At 42.6% G+C, this 18,079-nt stretch overlaps 1 protein-coding gene across 1 annotated transcript in view; it reads left to right on the top strand.

The window, feature by feature from the left end:
* The window catches only part of SLC12A8 (solute carrier family 12 member 8), a 216,331-nt gene that overhangs the window by 5,043 nt on the left and 193,209 nt on the right, over positions 1–18,079 (top strand). Inside the window, exons 3-4 of the mRNA XM_060262801.1 lie at positions 1,321–1,544; positions 10,127–10,273. Of these exons, the coding sequence (XP_060118784.1) occupies positions 1,425–1,544; positions 10,127–10,273 (267 nt within the window). The 5' untranslated portion in view covers positions 1,321–1,424. The remainder of the gene's footprint in view (positions 1–1,320; positions 1,545–10,126; positions 10,274–18,079) is intronic.

Here is an 18,079-nt window from a genome sequence, read left to right as displayed (position 1 = left end):
AGCTATCTTTAACTTCCTTTTAGCCAATTTTTGTGGAATCTGGGATTTATCTTTCATTATATCTAGGACCAAATTTAAATCAGCCCCAATCATTGTTACACCTTCCTTAAATTGCGTCCACTTTTGTAAAGCTGCCTTCAAAAAGGATTCTTGATTATCATTGGGAGCACAGATTGCATCCAAAGTTATTTTACAGGAGCCCATCCACCCTTTAACAAATATATATCTACCTGTAGCATCTTTTTCAGAAGCTTCATATTTAAAACGTAGTCTTGAGGTAATGAGAATAGCCACTCCTCTAGATTTAGAAGGGCCTATAGACTGATAATGTAGTAGGAACAAAGTTGACCTTTAAAAAGGCTTTGCCTCAGAGCTTTGGTGGGTTTCCTGTACAAAAATAATATCTGATTTTCCTCTTTCAAATGGGCCGAAAAACAAGATCTTTTAACTGCTGTATTAATACCATTAATATTCACTGTAGTCACCCTGATTTCTGGCTCATACCTATGGATTGGGAGTCCATGGACTAACCCCTCCACCCCTCTATTATCCTTTTTTCCAGTTAAACCTCTCTAATACTCTTTTTTCCAGTTTTCTTATATGTATGATAAAACCAAAATCTTTTATTATTATTAGTTTATTATTAGTTTATTTCTACTCTGCCCCTTCCCCCTTTTGGGGGGCTCAGAGCGGAGTACAGCAATTTAAATTAAAATCACAATAAAATCATACATTCAACATTCAGTAAGTGCAGTAGTTAGTTCAGCAAGGTGATATGAGCAAGATGGTACAGCTCCACAATGCAGTGATGCAGCGGGCCGTAAGGGTGTAGGGGCGTAGATTAAATCTGTGGTACGGCACATAGGACTTGTGGTTGCCAGCTTTCAGGTGAGGGGCTGGAACTACAGTGGATCTACAGAGTACAGAGATCAGTTACCCGGAAAGCAATGGCAGCTTTGGCAGATGGACTGTATGGCATCCCTGCTGAGCTCCCCCTCCCCACTGCTCCTTCCTAGATATGTCTATGGAAAGCTGCCTTCTCAGTGCCTGAGCGGCTGCAGCTTTTTTCTGATTGGCTGAGCTGGTTCCAAGGCAGCCTGTAAGTCCTGTGCCCTCCCCTCCCCCCACTTTCTGACGACCCTGAGGCGGGGGGGGAAGGTCTCCAAACTGGGGGATCCCCTGCCCCCACCTGGGGATTGGCAACCCTAGTTGTGACACTTCTCCCGTTTTACTTCACTGTGCATGTTTTACAGTGGTAATATTGTTGTGTCTGTAGATGGGAATGTGATGACAACTTGTCCTGTCTTTCCGTTGAAACAGGGGAAGTAAAGCAATGACGTCTCCACTGCGTCAAGCCCAGGGCTGTAGAAATGTACCGAGCATAACAGCTGCCCTTGTGCTGCGTCTACAGTGATTTTGGCGTTATGGCAGCACCCCCCAACTGCTGCTTCACCATGAAAGGCAGGCCGTTTGTGCCCGGGGGCAGCACCAGCCGGAGGAGTGGTGGGCATGCACAAGAACTGTTTCATGAAGAGGCACATCAGGTATGTGGAAAAGTTCCCATTTCCTTACCATTGAATTCTGGCTTTTTGACTTGCATTAGGGTTGCCAATCCCCAGGTGGGGGGAGGGGATCCCCCGGTTTGGAGGCCCTCCCCCCGCTTCAGGGTCGTCAGAAAGCGGGGGGAGGGGAGGGAAGTGTCTGCTGGGAACTCTCTTATTCCCTATGAAGATTTATTCCCATAGAAAATAATAGAGAATTGATCCGCGGGTATCTGGGGCTCTGGGGGGGCTGTTTTTTGGGATAGATGCACCAAATTTTCAGTATAGCATCTAGTGCCTTTCCCCAAAATACCCACCAAGTTTCAAAAAGATTGGACCAGGTGGTCCAATTCTATGAGCCCCAAAAGAAGGTGCCCCTATCCTTCATTATTTCCTATGGAAGGAAGGCATTGAAAAGGTGTGCTGTCCCTTTAAATGTGAGGGCCAGAACTCCCCTTGGAGTTCAATTATGCTTGTCACAGCCTTGATCTTGGCTTCACCCCTAATGTCTCCTGACTCCACCCCCAAAGTCTCCTGGCTCCACCCCCAAAGTCCCCAGATATTTCTTGAATTGGACTTGGCAACCCTAACTTGTATGCATCTGTGCTTCCACTAATGTACAGCCCACGCTGGCTCAAGGTATTTTGTCCCTCCAAACAAGGTATAGTTTTGCTACCCAACTCTCTACTGTTATTTCCTAAATATTTATTCAGTATTTTCTATTCTGCCCATTCCCCGTAGGGCTTAAGGCGGAGTACAACATATGATAAAGCAATAAAATGCAATAAAAAGATTTTAGAAACAAACAGCTCAACAGCACTCAGAAAATTTTCCACGTTTTTCTATATTTTCAAATAGTTCAACATGGGTTTATTAAAAAATAAAAAAGTAACCTGCAGGTTCCTGGGATATAATGTACTTTAGTTTTTTCTACAAAAAAAAAAAAGATCTACTTTTGATCTATTTTTGGTCTTTGTGTTATCCTTGTTTAATGTTATTTTCATATGTCTTATATGATGTATGCTAATTTTCATTTGTATTTGTTCTTGTATTGGCAAATGATAAAGAAACCTTCATTCAGACTTTAATTGTTTAAAAATATAGAAATACATGTTCATTGAAAGTGTTCTTAAGTCCACGGTAGAAATTTTAACGGGTGATATAATTTCCCTCCTTCAATGTATGGGAAAGTTTTGTGGTTCCTCAGACACTAAAAAATTAATTGTGTAACTTAAGTAAATCCTGAATTAGAATTTAACAGTAGATTCAATTCTATTACCTAAGGCTTAAACTAATATAGTGTAATGGTTGTGAATTAGGGTTGCCAAGTCCAATTCAAGAAATATCTGGGGACTTTGGGGGTGGAGCCAGGAGACTTTGGGGGTGGAGCCAGGAGACATTGGGGGCGGAGTCAGGAGCATGGGTGTGACAAGCAGAATTGAACTCCAAGGGAGTTTTGGCCATCACATTTAAAGGGACAGCACACCTTTTAAAATGCCTTCCTTCCATAGAAAATAATGAAGGATAGGGGCACCTTCTTTTGGGGCTCGTAGAATTGGACCCCCTGGTCCAATACTTTTGAAACTTGGGGGGCATTTTGGGAAGAGGCACTAGATGCTATACTGAAAATTTGGCACCTCTACCTCAAGAAACAGCCCTCCCAGAGCCCCCGATACCGGCGGATCAATTCACCATCATTCCTTAAGGGAATTGTTCATGGAGGTGCATAATGGCTGTGGGGGTGGGGCTTCCCCCGCCGGCCAGCTGGCTGGGGGAGGGGGGAAGCCTGTAAAACCAGGGGATCCCCCGCTGGGACCTGGGGATTGGGAAGCCTATTGTGAATGGTCAACATGCTTATCAAATATGTCTGAGTTTTCCAGAGAAACGTGCAACAGTGTACTCCTTGCCGTTTCCATGGTCACATTTTTTCTCCTCTATATTCATTAGTGTAGTTGTATCTGCTTATTGAGGGTTTACACGTATCTGATGAAACAGGACTGAGCCATGAATAATATGCTACAATAAATTTGCTAGTCTTTGAGCTAGCATACAAAGAGTCACTTTCCCTCGCTACTGAGTCATTGAAGTCTCTTACCTTCCCACATGATTAATTGTTGAAGATCATGTTGCCTCCATATACATGCAGGATTTTCAAGTATAAGGATGGGTGGGCTGGAGTTTGAAATAGCCAATAGTCTCAACATAGCAAAATCTGGTCTGGAAATGGGAGCAGACAACACAGACCTTTCTACAAACCTGAAAAACTCAACGCTTGCAGAAAAATTTGAAATATTAAAAACAACCATATTGGTTGATAATGCCCAAAATAACAGAAGCTTTCCTCAGTGGCTGTTGCTAAGCAGCTAAACAGGATTGTATCTTTCAGGTCTTGATTTTCCTCAGCAAAAGGCAGAGGAAGGGGGCTGTTTTAACCACTGAGGGAGTATTCATTGGGGCCAGGCCTACCAGCAATCGCTAGGTGATGCTACCATGCAACTTGACCAAACCTGGCTACTCTACAACAGCAGCCACCTCACAAAAGCAAGAGTGGTGTAGTGGTTCGAGTTTCGGTCCAAGATCTGGGAGACCTAGGTTTGAATCACCACTTTGCTGTAGGTCACTGGGTGAACTTGGATCGGTTATACATTCTCAGCCTAATTTATCCCACAGAGTTGCTGTGAGGGTGAAATAGAGAAAAGGAGAATGATGTAAGCTGCTTTGGTTCCTCATGGTGGAGAAAGGTGGGAGTATAAATAAAATAATATATATAACTGAAAATGGTGGGCAGATAAAAAGGTTGGTGTGTGATTGGGAAGGAGAGAAGGAAGCAGGAAATGGTGTGGATATAGAGACTGTCGGGAGGAGGGAAATAGTGTGGGGAAGGGGACATGGGAAGAAATTAGCTGCCCCCCGCAAGTATTTGCAGGATCTCCAGTGCCCAACTGGGCCTGCCCAGCAGCCAGCACTTCACAACTGGGCCATAGTTTTTTCAAGAAGAGGCTACTAGTGGCAGAGAAGGAAGGAAAGCTGAAGACAGGGTGGCAGATAAAGGCAGGTTGCTGTGAGGTCTTACCAAGTAACAGACAAATTTTGCACAAGGCTTGTTCCGGGTGGAGAGCCCTTTTGCTCCCAGGGCTTCTCTCCAATTTTGCACAAGTTGCCGCGGAGCTGCAAGTTGGTGCGGCGCTCGTCCGCAGCAAGCAGGATTCTCTTCCAAGCAGTTTCTGCTTTCTGTGGGAGAACGGTGCGCCAGCTCACAGATCCGGGGCAACTTGTGCGAAAATGGAGAGAAGTGCCGGGATCAAAAGGGCTCTCCACTCAGAACAAGCTCTAGTGCTAAATTGGTCTCAGGCGGACTACTGCTTATGAAGGCATAAATGAAGCTTTATGGATATGTTACTTGTTCAGATCTTTCCCTATGGATGTCTTGCCAGAAATGAAACTAAGACTTACAGTAAGTATTAAATAATTTCAGAAAATGAGGGCTTCCCTCCCCCCCAGTACTTCAAAGACATAATGTGAAACAATTCACAGTGAACTCATCTCCCTGTCTCTTGAGAAGCGGAGGACGTTCCCAGACTCTGTCTCCAGGGGGGAGGCTCTGTGTTCCCAGTTAGCCCCTTAACACCTCACACTGAGAGACAAAATAATCTTGTACAAACCATTCAAAGAGGAGAAAATGTGACCCCATAAGACACCACATAGCAAGACAGTGACAATTATATTGTATGTAAAACCACTCAAGAAAGCATGGCAGGAGATGTGGGTCCTGACAGTTGCCTGCTCAATGAGAAGGAAGCAGAAAACAGGCTGTCTCACCTCAGGAGAGGCTATGTGGACTTGCAGGGAATGGAAAGAGGAAATAGAGAGGAAGAGGAAAATGAGAAACCCCTGCAGGCCCTTGTCGGTCTCCTGCTTGTTAACATATCTAATTGTAACTTAACCAAGACAATTCTAATTTTTTTAAAAAAAAATTATTTATCATTGGACTTCTAGCCCACCCTACCCTGCAAGCCAACTCAGGGCGGGTTACAACAAATAATGAATACATAATCCCATCTTGTAAAACATCAACCAAGCAATTGCATTAATTGTATTATACCAGTAAAATGATTATAGCAATTGATGGCATCAACAGTTACACCATATCTGATTGCTCCTGTATAGGTTCCCCACATATGTGCAGATGGATGTCAGTTAGTGCTGATGGGCACACTAGATTGCACATAGCAGTCAGACAGATCAGGGTGGAGGAGGCCAAAGCAATTAGATTGCTGCTTCAACCAACAGTCTGGCAGAACATCTCCATTTTGCAGACCCTGTGGAACTGCATAAAGTCCCGCAGGGCCCAGATCTCATCAGGGAGACCCTTTTGCCAGGCTGGCACCAGAGCCAAAAAGGCTATAGCTCTGGTCAAGGTGAGGAGGACATCCTTGGGGCCAGAGACCCCCAGCAGTTCTTGGTCCATCAAGCATAATGCTCTTCTGGGGACATACCAGAAGAGACGATCCTGAAGGTATGTTGGTCCCAGACTGCATAGTGCATTAAAGGTCAAAACCAAAACCTTCATCTTAACCCATACTCAACTGGAAGCCAGTGCAGCTGGCAGAACACTGGATGTATGTGTACTCTTAATGGTGTTCCCCTCAGAAAACATGCCGCTGCATTCTGGACCAACTGAAGTTTCCAGGTCAGACTCAAGGGTAGCCCTGCATAGAGTGAGTTGCAGTAGTCCAGCCTGAAAATGACCATTGCATGGGTCACTGTGGCTAGTTCACAATAGGAGAGATATGGAGCCAGTTGCCTGATCTGGCAAAGATGGAAGAATCCTGATCTGGCAACATTTGTGACTTGGGCCTCCATAGATAATGAGGCATCTAGCATTACACCCAAACCTTTCATTGTTGGTGCTGGTATCAACAGCTGCGAGTTGGATCCCCACTCCCACCCACCCCCTCAGCCCAGGTGTAGAACCTCTATCTTTGATGGATTTAGTTTCAGCTGACTTTGTTTTAACCATCCAGCCACAGCTTCCAGAGCCCAGACCAAAATATCTGGACTGGAGTCCAGTTGGCCATCCATTAACAGGTATAGCTGTGTCATCAGCGTATTGTTGGCAACCCAGCCCAAAGCTCTGGACCAACAGGGTGAGGGGTACATATAAATAATGTAGGGGTAGAAGAGAAGAAACTGGATTTATACCCTGCCCTTCACTAACCAAAGGAGTCTCAGAGTGGCTTACAATCTCCTTTCCCTTCCCCTCCCCACAGCAGACACCCTGTGAGGTAGATGAGGCTGAGAGAGCTCTGACAGAAACTGCTTTTCATCAGAACAGCTGTGACAGAGTTATGACTGACCCAAGGTCACTCCAGCAGTTGCATGTGGATGAATAGGGAATCAAACCCGGTTTTCTCAGATAAGGGTTTGCGCACTTAACCACTACACCAAACGCTTCATACCAAGGGGTAACACGGTGAGAGTCTTTTCCCAAGCACCACCCTCTGTCTATGACTGTAGAGAAAGGAGACAAGCCACTGTAAGACTGCCCCACAAATCCCTACATTGGTGAGGAAGTGGGTCATAAGATGGTAATGGGCCGTATAGAACTCTGCTGTCAGCAGGGACGGCCCTATACTGTCTGGCACCCCCCTTGCACTAACATTACCAAGTCACATGGGGGTGCCCAATTCAACGCCCCCTGAAGACTGGCACCCTAGGTAATTGCCTAGTTTTCCTAGTGGCAGGGCTGTCAGATTAAGTAATAGCAGCACCAATCTGCCTTGATCCAGGTGCCTCTGGAGGTCATCTGAAAGGGCAACTATTGCTGTCTCCATCCCATAGCTGGGGCAGAAGATGGACTGGACATGATCCAGTATTGAGAAGTCATCCAGGAAAGCCTGGAGCTGTTCAGCTACTGCTTTTTCAACTCCCTTGCCCAGGAATGACAAGTTTGAAACTTGGCAGTAGTTGACTGTATCAATAGGATCCAAGGATGGTTTCTTTAAGAATGATATCACCACAGTCTTCTTTAAGGCCCCCTGGAAAAGTCCCTGAACTCAGGGACAAGTTGATAATATCTGCTCTGGCAGGGCATATCTCATCACCCTCGGCTTTCACGAGCCACGACAGGCATGGGTCCAGGAGGCATGTGGTGGGTTTCATAGTCTTCAGGATCCTGTCAACCTCATCCTGGGAGTGTTGGCTGAAGTGGTCATTATGGATCTGAAGACAGCAAAGGGGCTTCCAGTTCTTGTATTGTATCAATAATGACCAACAATTCCTGGAGGAGCAACAGGATTTTATCTGTGGATTAAAAGTATTTACATCTATTGATGTTCCAGAATCTTAGTGAATAGTTCCTTATTGGGAAAAATTGAGATTGCCAAGGGAACTTGACAAGGACACCAGTGTTGCCTCTAAGCTGAGTTAGCGTGAGCTTAGCTCACAATTTTTTAGCCTCCAGCTCACACATTTTTGTCTCAGCTCAGGAAAAATGGCCCCAGAGTAAACTAATTTATGCAGCAGCTCACAACTTTAAAGCCAGTAGCTCACAAAGTACAATTTTTGCTCACAAGACTCCGCAGCTTAGAAGGGACATTGATCACTGCTACTATTCTTCCTAGCAATGGAAATAATGTTCAGTAAAATCAGAAAAGAATAAGATTACTGGAATAAAGGAAGAATATAAGATGCTCATATCTTTTTGAAATACATTATGGAACAAATAACCAGTGTTGGAACTCATTCTGGATATAAACTGAACAAAAAGAAAACTAAGGTAATCTTTTTAAACACAACCAATGAAGAACAAGAAGAAATACAGAAATTAACTGGATGCCTTGTTACCAAAAAAATCAATAAAATATTTGGGCATTAATATAACAGGACAAAATAAAAAATCTCTACGAAGTTTGGCTAAGTACCATTGAAGACTTACAAAGATGGGACAAACTGAATTTTATGGCTAGGCAGAATCTCTGTTATGAACATGAATGTCTTACCAAAATTGACTTTTTGTTTCAAATGCTGCCAATTGATACAGAGGAAAAGGTTTTTTTAAAAAAATGGCAGAAAACTATAAACAACTTCATATGTAATAGAAAAAAGGAAAGAGTAGGGTTTAAAATAATGCAAGATGAGAAAAAAAGAGGAAGTTTGGCAGTACCGAATATTAGGTTATATCATCAAGCAGCAGCACTAGTTTGGATATCAGAATGTATTATAAACCCAGATTAGAGGAATATTAATTTGGAAATAGCAGACACAAAGGAAGGAATTGACACCTACTTATATGAATCAGGAAATCATTAAAAGCTATTCAAGACCAAGATGGCAGTTATATAGTGAGAGACAGACTGATGAGAATATGGTTTCAATGCAAAAACAGAGAATAAGTCCAGCTATCTCACCACTGACATCTCAGTCAATGTCTACTGTTATGCAAGTACCGGCTGAACATAAACAGCTTGCCGCCTAAACAGAGAGATGTTGGGATGCTTAGTCAGGCCTTCAGGGCAAAGTGCATGTCACTGCATCAATAGCATCTCGATCCACATTTATCCCAATTCCAAATCCAGAATGTGGCCTGCTTGATGTGTGGAGCCTTATACTAATTGAGAGAGTGCTAAGGCTGCCATGGATACTAGGTCTGAAGACTGTGAGGAGGCAGCAGCATAAGCAATGCAACAGGGTATCTGCTGGTGTGCTAGGTGGTTGGTAGACCAGCCAGGTAACCCAACTCTCCTCAGCATCCCATGCCAGGCCTGCACAATCAGTGTTGGTTATCTTTAATGCAGGGAGTGAACCTGAAGGAGAAAGTTTCCCAAATAAGTATCAACACCGTCCTTTGGTCCTGGACTGATGAAGGACTGAGAACCTCAGGGGAGCCAGATCTTTCAGGGTGACTGTCTCGCCCTCTTACCCATGTTTCAGTCATGCATGCCAGCTCCACATTCTGTGTTGCAAAATAATTTTGCAAAGTTGATGTCATATTGTTAATGGACCTGGCATTACACAGCAACAGTGCAGAAGAAAAGGATATTTTCCTAGCCCCACTAACAGCATATTTTAGGATGGGATGAAGGTTGGAAGGCGACGGAGCATAAACGTATCTCCGCCCCCTTCCATTATATTTCCTTGTCCCAAGTTCAGAGGAAAGAAAGTCAGCAATGTCATATAAAAGTATTTGTTTTATGAAAAATACTTTAAATGCCTACTTAACTTACGTAGCTATGAATTATGTACATAACAAATTATATGCAGAGAGTGAGAGTATTTGTGCCAGTATAATCCTGAAGGCTTCAATTAGAGCAGCACACACACATACACACATTGCTTAAGAATTATAGTTATTCATGAGACTCTTGAATTCAGCTTTAATGAAAACCATAGAGGAGTTCTCCACAACTGTCCAGATAGGTTCTCCACAACTGTCCCAATAGGAGGCAGAAGAGTGATCAGCTCTATTTGTTTGAGAGCAGCACCCCATTGCCACAGTGCCCCAGGCAGTTGCTTGTATAGTGAACTGACTCTGTGCCCAGCAATATAAAATAAAAAAAGTAACTTGAAGTGTTTACTTCCTTTAGGTATCTCAACTGCAGAACAGACCCTGGTGGAAGATACAGCTTTTTGTCTGGGAACCAGTGCTGTTTGGAACGTGGGATGGAGTATTTACTTCATGCATGATTAACATTTTTGGAGTAGTTCTTTTTCTGAGAACTGGCTGGCTAGTGGTAAGTATGAGACATCCTTGCAAATTAAGTAGCAGGCTATGTATTAAGTTACATCACTATGGAGTTTTGTGGTTGATTTTTTTCTATTGAAAGTTATTTCAGAGGCTGATAAGAATTGCCACAGTTTTAGCTTGTTGCATTAGGGAATGAGTTGCAGGTCTTCCCATTTTCAGTCTATAAGAAACATGGAATGCATTTTCTTTTCCATTTCAATTCTGTACAAACAAAAAGCATTATGGAAATTTGCCATGATGTTGTCACTGATCGTAAAAAAAAAACTTATGATGAATCAAAAGGAAATATTACTAAATGAACAAAGCAATTAACGTAATCATAAATAATTTTAATCCCAGCTAATTTCTCTCTGGTTAGATTCACTTGAACTATTTCTGTTATATACAGTTTGTTGTGGAATATTTGATCTCTCTCTTTTTTTTGGTCCACTGAAGTTCAGGTTATGGTGTTTGACCTTTATGGTGATAGGAAGTACAGTCTTGTATCTGAACAGGACATTTTCACTAGCTGACTGTTTACTCCCAGTATGATTATGGGTTGGTTGGATCCAAACAGAAGAGGGAGTCTGACCACAAAAGGCTGTGCTGTGGGATCCTCGGGTCTGCATGGATTGCCGAGTCTAATTCAAAAAATATCAGGGGACACTGGGGGCGGAGCCAGGAGACATTGGAGGTGGAGCCATAAGCAAAGTTGTGACAAGCACAACTGAACTCCAAAGGGAGTTCTGGCCATCACATTTACAGGGAACCACACACCTTTTAAATGCCTTCCCTACATTAGAAATAATGAACGATGGGGGCACCTTTTGGGGCTCATAGAATTCGATCTCCTGGCCCAATCTATTTGAAACTTGGAGAGCATTTTGCGGAGCGTCATCAAATGCTATGCTGAAAATTTGATGCCTCTACCACAAAATACAGCACCTCCAGAGCCCTAGATACCCCCCCAGATCAGTTCTCCATTATACCCTATGGGAATCGATCTCCATAGGGAATAATGAAGTGCCCAGCAGACATTTCCCTCCCCTGCCCCCGGTTTCTGACAACTCTGAAGAAGGGGAGGGCCTGCTTCCACCTGGGGATTCAATATAACCAGGGAGAATCACAGGGAGATAGCAAAACCAAAAGATACCGTGATAGAATAACAAATACTATTACTTCAACTCTTATAAATAACTTATTATATTAGTATTTTTACATCTCATCAATGAAATGTATTTAGACCATTAGTAATACATGACTATAAACAACCACTGAGCACAAGAAGAATTTCTCAAAACAACCACTTATACAATAAAGGTCTACCTCCAACGGAACCCGAAGCCGGCTGACACTTGCCACGCCATTTCAAATCCTTTGTCAAAGAGGGGAATGTGAAGTTCTTCTAAGGTTGATACTATATGAAATAAACATTGATACATATTCAAAAATTATAATAATCTCCATAGTCCTCCGAATTTTTGGTATGCATAAACTTGAAATAACTCACCAATAATAAATTTTTCAGAAACACATACAAGCACACTCAACTCTTTGCAAGGGCATATTACCGCAACCATTTCAAAGCCCTGAGCTCAGTATTTAAAGATACAGTACTTAATCTGAAAATTATACACAGCTGTTCCGCAGTTTGTTCCAGAGAGCTAGGAAACCACCTCAATGCCCTCATACACACAGTTAAACAAAAACAATATTATTGATTTGTTACATTTTACATAAAACAAGAAAAATCAATATTATTGTTTAAACCATTTGGCACAAGTGATCCTCCTTTGTCGTGGACGCCATCCAGTGTGGCTGTGGCAAGATTTATGTGGGAAACACAAGCCACCCCATCCACGAGCCACCCCATCCACGACCCACCCCATCCATGTTCGACTGGCGGAACACTGCTCGAGAATTAAAATGAAAAATTTAGAAGCCCCCCTCACAATTCATTTTCTGTTGCCTTTGTGGATCAATGTTTTTTTTCTGTATGGCCCAGACTCATAACTTTGAAGAGTGACAAAACAAAATTTAAATAGGAGTATGTCTTAATCAATAAAACATTATGGTATAAATTATCCATTGGAGAAAAATCATGTCACACATTTTGGAGGAAAGTAAAGTTTATTTAGGAATTGGATTGCATTCAGATTGATTTGAATTAAAATGATCTTTTATAAAGTGGGCTAATGATGAAATGGAATTTATAAATTTAGAATTGCAGAGGACTAAATTAAATGTGAGGGTGGCAATCAAGTGGCTACTCAGTAGCTGGCCTGCTTAATGGGCTGTCAGTGTTCCCAATCAAATATGATGCTTACATTGATTGGAGTGGTCGAGTGGCAATAACAATAACACTCAAAACTCCTGAGAGTTGTACCCAAAGTGCACTCTGGACACAAAGTGACTTTTTGCACCTGACCTCTCCACTAGACTGCAGTAAGTAAAAACTGTGATAGTGGAGATTTCTTTGCTTCCACCACTTGCTGATATAAAGTGATAGCTTAATGCTTCACATGACACCTGGATATTCACCACTTTTTACATTGCTTGGGAATATGCTCTTCATCAGTAATTGTGGATCTTAGCAAAGGATGCAGCAAATTAGCCACTAGAGAATATCCACTGACGTTTTCCTTTTATGCCTGAGTTAATGACGGTAAACTGCCTAGTTCATATTATTTATTTACAAAGCTTATACTCTGCCTTTCTGCCCTTATCATGGCCATCGAAACAGATAACAGGTTGAAAATCATATAATAAAACATACATTTTATTAGCCATTAAAACCAAACAAAAACACATCTTTAGATGTAAATCAAGCTAAAATACACATATGAAAACATAAAAACAGCAATTAAAATACAGGGCAGGAAGAAGGCCTAAAGACTCTTCCATTAGAGCAGGGGTGACTAAACTGTAGCTTGGGAGCCACGTGTTGCTCTTTCACGCACGTTGACTGGGTCCAGGCTTGCATTTTGAGCTGGCACACAGGTGGGATATGGGCGGAGCAAGAAAACCTGACCAAACATGCACATCTGCCACCCATCCCGCTCCCACCTCCAACCTGTCCAAAGGCTGTCTCACTGGTGTGCAAGTGGGATGGCCTGGGGGCGGGAGCATGACCGGAAGTGGATGCATGTGATTGGCCATGGTTTTTGTTCCACCTGCATCCTGTCCATGTGCTGGCTCAAAATGCCGTTGTGTGTTTCTTGAAGCCCCTCCCCCCACCCTGTCAGTCAGCTTGGAGAAGGCGTTTGTCTCTTTAAATCACTTCTTCAAGTCAAGCCAGCCAGTGGCTTGGAGAATGCGTTTAAGTTTGCTTTCTTTACACTTTCCCTCCTTCCTTCCTCCCCCTCAACTATTTTCCTTTCTTCTCTCCTTTCTGTTTTGTGGCTCTCAAACATCTGACCCTTATTATATGTGACTCTTACATTAAACAAGTTTGCCACCCCTGTGTTAGAGGAAGAGCACCTTAAGTTGAAAAAGGCTGTTTAAGCTGGAGAAAGGCTCCAGACTTTGGGTAGTGGAGTAGAAGGATATAGGCTGTTGTAATAAAATTACCTGAACTTATTGCATTTGCATTCTGTCTCTGCCTCCAAACAGTTGAGGGCAGTATTTTGACTTTACACAAACTCTGGAAGACAGAAATTTGGCCAAGGATGCTGAATGAGTAAAGATTAAATCTGGATTTGAATATTCAAGCCAGATATATCAGTAACCCACTGTAATAGATTTGCAAGGTACTTTGCCGATAAAATTTCTCACACTTGCTGAGATTTATTTTATTTACTTTATTTATATCCCACCTTTCTCCTCAATGGGAACCCAATGCTGCTTGAATTGTTCTGCTGTCCTCCATTTTAGTCTCACAACAACCTGTGAGGTAGGTCAAGAGGAGAATCTGTGATTAACACAAGGTCACCCAGCAAGCTTCCATGGCAGACTGGGGATCTGAGCCTGGGTTTCTCAGATCCTAGGCTCTTTAACCACTATACCACACTGTCTCTGCAGTTGTGACAATCCACTCTTAGTAGGTTTCTAGAGCAACCTTTGGCAGGGTCGTGACCCAGCACCGGGCCATGGAAGCCTCAATACTAGGTCACAAGAAAAGCCAAAGCTAGTCCTGCTCCCAGCAAAGCATGTGCTCTACTCTGCTTCCCTCCTTCCCCCCATCTCTCTGTTGTGCAGAGAAAAGCTAGCTTTGAAGATTGACACAGGCTGCAGAACCTGAGCTCCGCTTGACTTCCTTCCTTCCCCCATCTCTGTGTTGTGCAGAGAAAAGCTAGCCTTGAAGACTGACACAGGCTGCAAAGCCTAAGCTCTGTTTGGCTTCCTTCCTTCCCTTGTCTCTGTGTTGTGTGCAGAGAAAAGCTAGCCTTGAAGACTGACACAGGCTGCAAAGCCTGAGCTCTCTTTGGCTTCCTTCCTTCCCCGTCTCTGTGTTGTGAAGAGAGGAGCTGGGCTGCCTCTCCTTCCTTCTTCCACCCCCCCTTCCAGTGTTTGAGAGAAAAGCTGGAGTCCACTGGCTCTTTAGATCCATGAAGTGTTCTTCAAGATATGAGCTTTCATGCGCCTTGCAGTATGTTCTTTTGGGGAGATTTCCCCAGGAGACCTGGGTGGCAAAAAAGGGAGGAAAGTTTTTTTTCAGATGGGAGGGGCGGGAAGTGGGCTTTCCAATAGCTTTTTTTTTTTTTTTTTTTTTTTTTACAAAATAACCCCTGGGCAGAATTGTTGCTTGCTGCGGTCATCTGATGATGAGTAAGGCTTTTTTTTTTTGTCCCCCCTTCTTTCCCTGCAAGTGATGCTCTGTCTGTATTCTTGATTCGGGTGTGTGTGTGTGTTTGAAAAGCAACAGTGGGAGGGCTTCTAGTGCCCTGGGCCCACTGGTGGATATTATGGTGCTTTTTGGGCATTGTGTGAGATAATTTAGACTGGATGGTCCACTGGCCTGATCCAACATGGCTTCTCTTTTGTTCTTTCTTTACATTTCATTCTTTCCCTTTCTCTTTCTTTCTTTCCTTCCATTTTTACTGGATGAAACTTTTCTGTTCATCATACTGTTGTTGCAGGCATAGGAGCTCTGCCAATGTAAAGTTGGCACCTCCAGTTGTAGCCAGCTGGCCTTTCTATGAGATTTCTGTGTGAATGAGTGAGAGTGAGAGGTATGGGACAGAAAGAGATTATTGGAGATTACTGCTGTATATCTCAACAGCACCAGAAGTGATGGTACTATGAACTTGGCACCATTTTATTGGTCCTGCTTTTAACAGCTATCTGACACCAAAATTAAACTCCTCCTGTAGATAATAAAAAGGATGAAAGAAGTTCACTGGTTAAATATCTGCACAACAGGTTGCTTTTAAAGGCATGGGAAACACAGCCAGTAAAAATCTGCAAGCCCCTCATAAATATCCTTTTTGGGATAACTGCAGAAAAGCTTGCATGAACTTCAAATAACTTGAAATTAATTCATTAATTGCAGTACAATTCTCTGCTACCTTTCACAGCAATTTCCCAGTGTTTCACTCAAGGAAAAGTATGAAAAATAGCTGTCAAAAGATTTTCTTGAAACCAAGCAAGCTTGATTGCTACTTCAATTTCTATTTTTTCAATTGGGTCATTCAAAGTTTTTCTCATATTTTCAGTTAAAGGCTCAATTTTTATTTTCTGTAAATATTCATCTATCTTTTTTCTCTTTACTTCAACACCTTTAAACATATGTGGTGGACTTGTGAAAGAGCTAAAATGTTTTGGCAGATGATTCAACAAGAGATATCTAAGATCCTAGGATATGAATTTAAAAAAGAAGCAGAGACATTTCTGCTGGGATTACAAATGGAGAATTTTCCAAAAGAAGATAGAACTTTAATATGGTACTTGCTCTCAGCTGCTAGGACATTGTATGCGCAGTTGTGGAAGCAAGAAAAAATACCAGAAAAATGGGACTGGACTTTAAAAGTTATGTCATGGAGTGAAATGGATAAGCTAACAAGAAAATTAAGAGACTGCGATTTAGAACTCTTTAATCAGGAGTGGAAGAAATTCAGAAGATATGTAGAAAAAGAGTGGAAAATAAAAGGACACTGGACAATTTTTGAAGATTAAGACCTTTAAGACAAGAAGATAACTTTTGAAGGGTTTTTTTTTCTTAATCAATTTTTGTTTTTTCTTGATAGATAAAGGTACCTTTAATATCTGTTTTCTAAAAAATAACACTGGCGGGGGTCAATTATTGGGGGGTGGGGTGGGAGGAAAGTAAGATGATGCTTTCATCTTAAGGCTTTTTTTTATAAGCTGTAGAAATAGTTCTACTACCATATGTTACTAATAAAATTGTTTATACGAAACCAAGCAAGCTTGCTTGTAGCTTGAGGCAGGGTTCCAGTAGTAGCAGATAAAGGAAGACCCACTAAATGTATCAGCATATTTTGAGGTACAGCAGCTGCCAGGGCCCAGTGTGGGTGGTACACAGTGCTGGTATTTCTGATGGCAATGGCAACAGCACTCCCAACTGCATACACCGGCCAGTGCTGTTGAGGAAGGGGTGTGTAGGTGGTGCAGGCAATTGAACATGGGCATTAGGAGTGCCTCCAAGCTGGAGAAGAAAACACAAAAAGACAGGTGCATGCAGGTGTGGGATGGAAAGAGAGGACCCTGAGAATGTATGAAAAAGTTGCAAACCATCCACTTTCCACCCCCATTTTGGCTCAGCATGAGTTTCAGAGAGATTTTTCTGAAAATGAAGTTACTTCTCTATCAACTTTCTCCACACATGTAGAATTTTTAAAAATTCTATCATGTTTCCCTTCAGCTTCTTTAGATCATTAGGATCTAAATAATTACAGGCTGTTTGCCAGTATCCCCTTTAGGGGCAAGGTACTGAAGTCAGTAATGGCCGCTTTCATTATTATTAACAATAGTATTATTCTGGACAGGGCTTTTTTTGTAGCAGAACTCCTTTGCATATTAGGCCACACACCCCTTACGTAGCCAGTCCTCCCAAGAGCTTATAGTTGGCCCGGAAATAAAAGCCCTATAAGCTCATGGAGGATTGGCTACATAAGAGGGGTGTAGCCTAATATGCAAAGGAATTCCTGCTACAAAAAACACATGATTCTGGACCATTTGGTTAGAATGGGAATTGGATATGCCATACTCTGGTAGTTCTAGCCCTATGTGTCCAGCATGAGATTTCAAAATAACCAGTCCTTGGATTTTTGAAACAAAGTTTGGTTTATTGATAATCCATGTGGCTCAGCCGAGCTAGGTATTGGAACTGATACTTAGAAACTATAGAATACAAGCTTTAAAAAGGTTCTATAAACAATTCTACATTCGCGTGTGAAATTCACACTCTAACTTCCTTATCTCTATTGCGGTTGGCTCTTCCTGGGTCCAGGCCTCGCTGGGCCTGGGAATGAATCCCAGGAGGTCTTATCTTCAAAGAGGACATTTCTGCATTTGTTAGTAAAAGCGAAAGAAGCAGTGGAGGGGGTTTGCTACTTTGATGTGCCTGAATCTATTTCATGGTTAGTAGCAATTCTATGATCTGACTATTATGACAACTAGAAAATACTGCCCCCCCTAAGCTCTTGCTCGGGGTTTGTCTGGGTGCAGCAGGTAAAATCTTTTAAAGAGGAGGGGGCCCGGAGGTCGGATGCTTTTACCCATTCATTACAACTGGGGGGGAAATACTTCCAGCATACTAGGAAGTAGAGCACCCCCCTTTTTTCTCTCGCATCCAATATCTCCTGCACCTCATGGTGACCTTGACCCTCCACTTGAATAGGTTTGGGCTCCGGCG

Source organism: Heteronotia binoei, chromosome 21 (assembly GCF_032191835.1).
Source record: "Heteronotia binoei isolate CCM8104 ecotype False Entrance Well chromosome 21, APGP_CSIRO_Hbin_v1, whole genome shotgun sequence".
In the NCBI taxonomy this organism is placed as follows: Eukaryota; Metazoa; Chordata; class Lepidosauria; order Squamata; family Gekkonidae; genus Heteronotia; species Heteronotia binoei.
The sequence above is the reverse complement of the archived record's forward strand: the minus strand, read 5'-3'. Positions and strand labels throughout refer to the sequence as shown.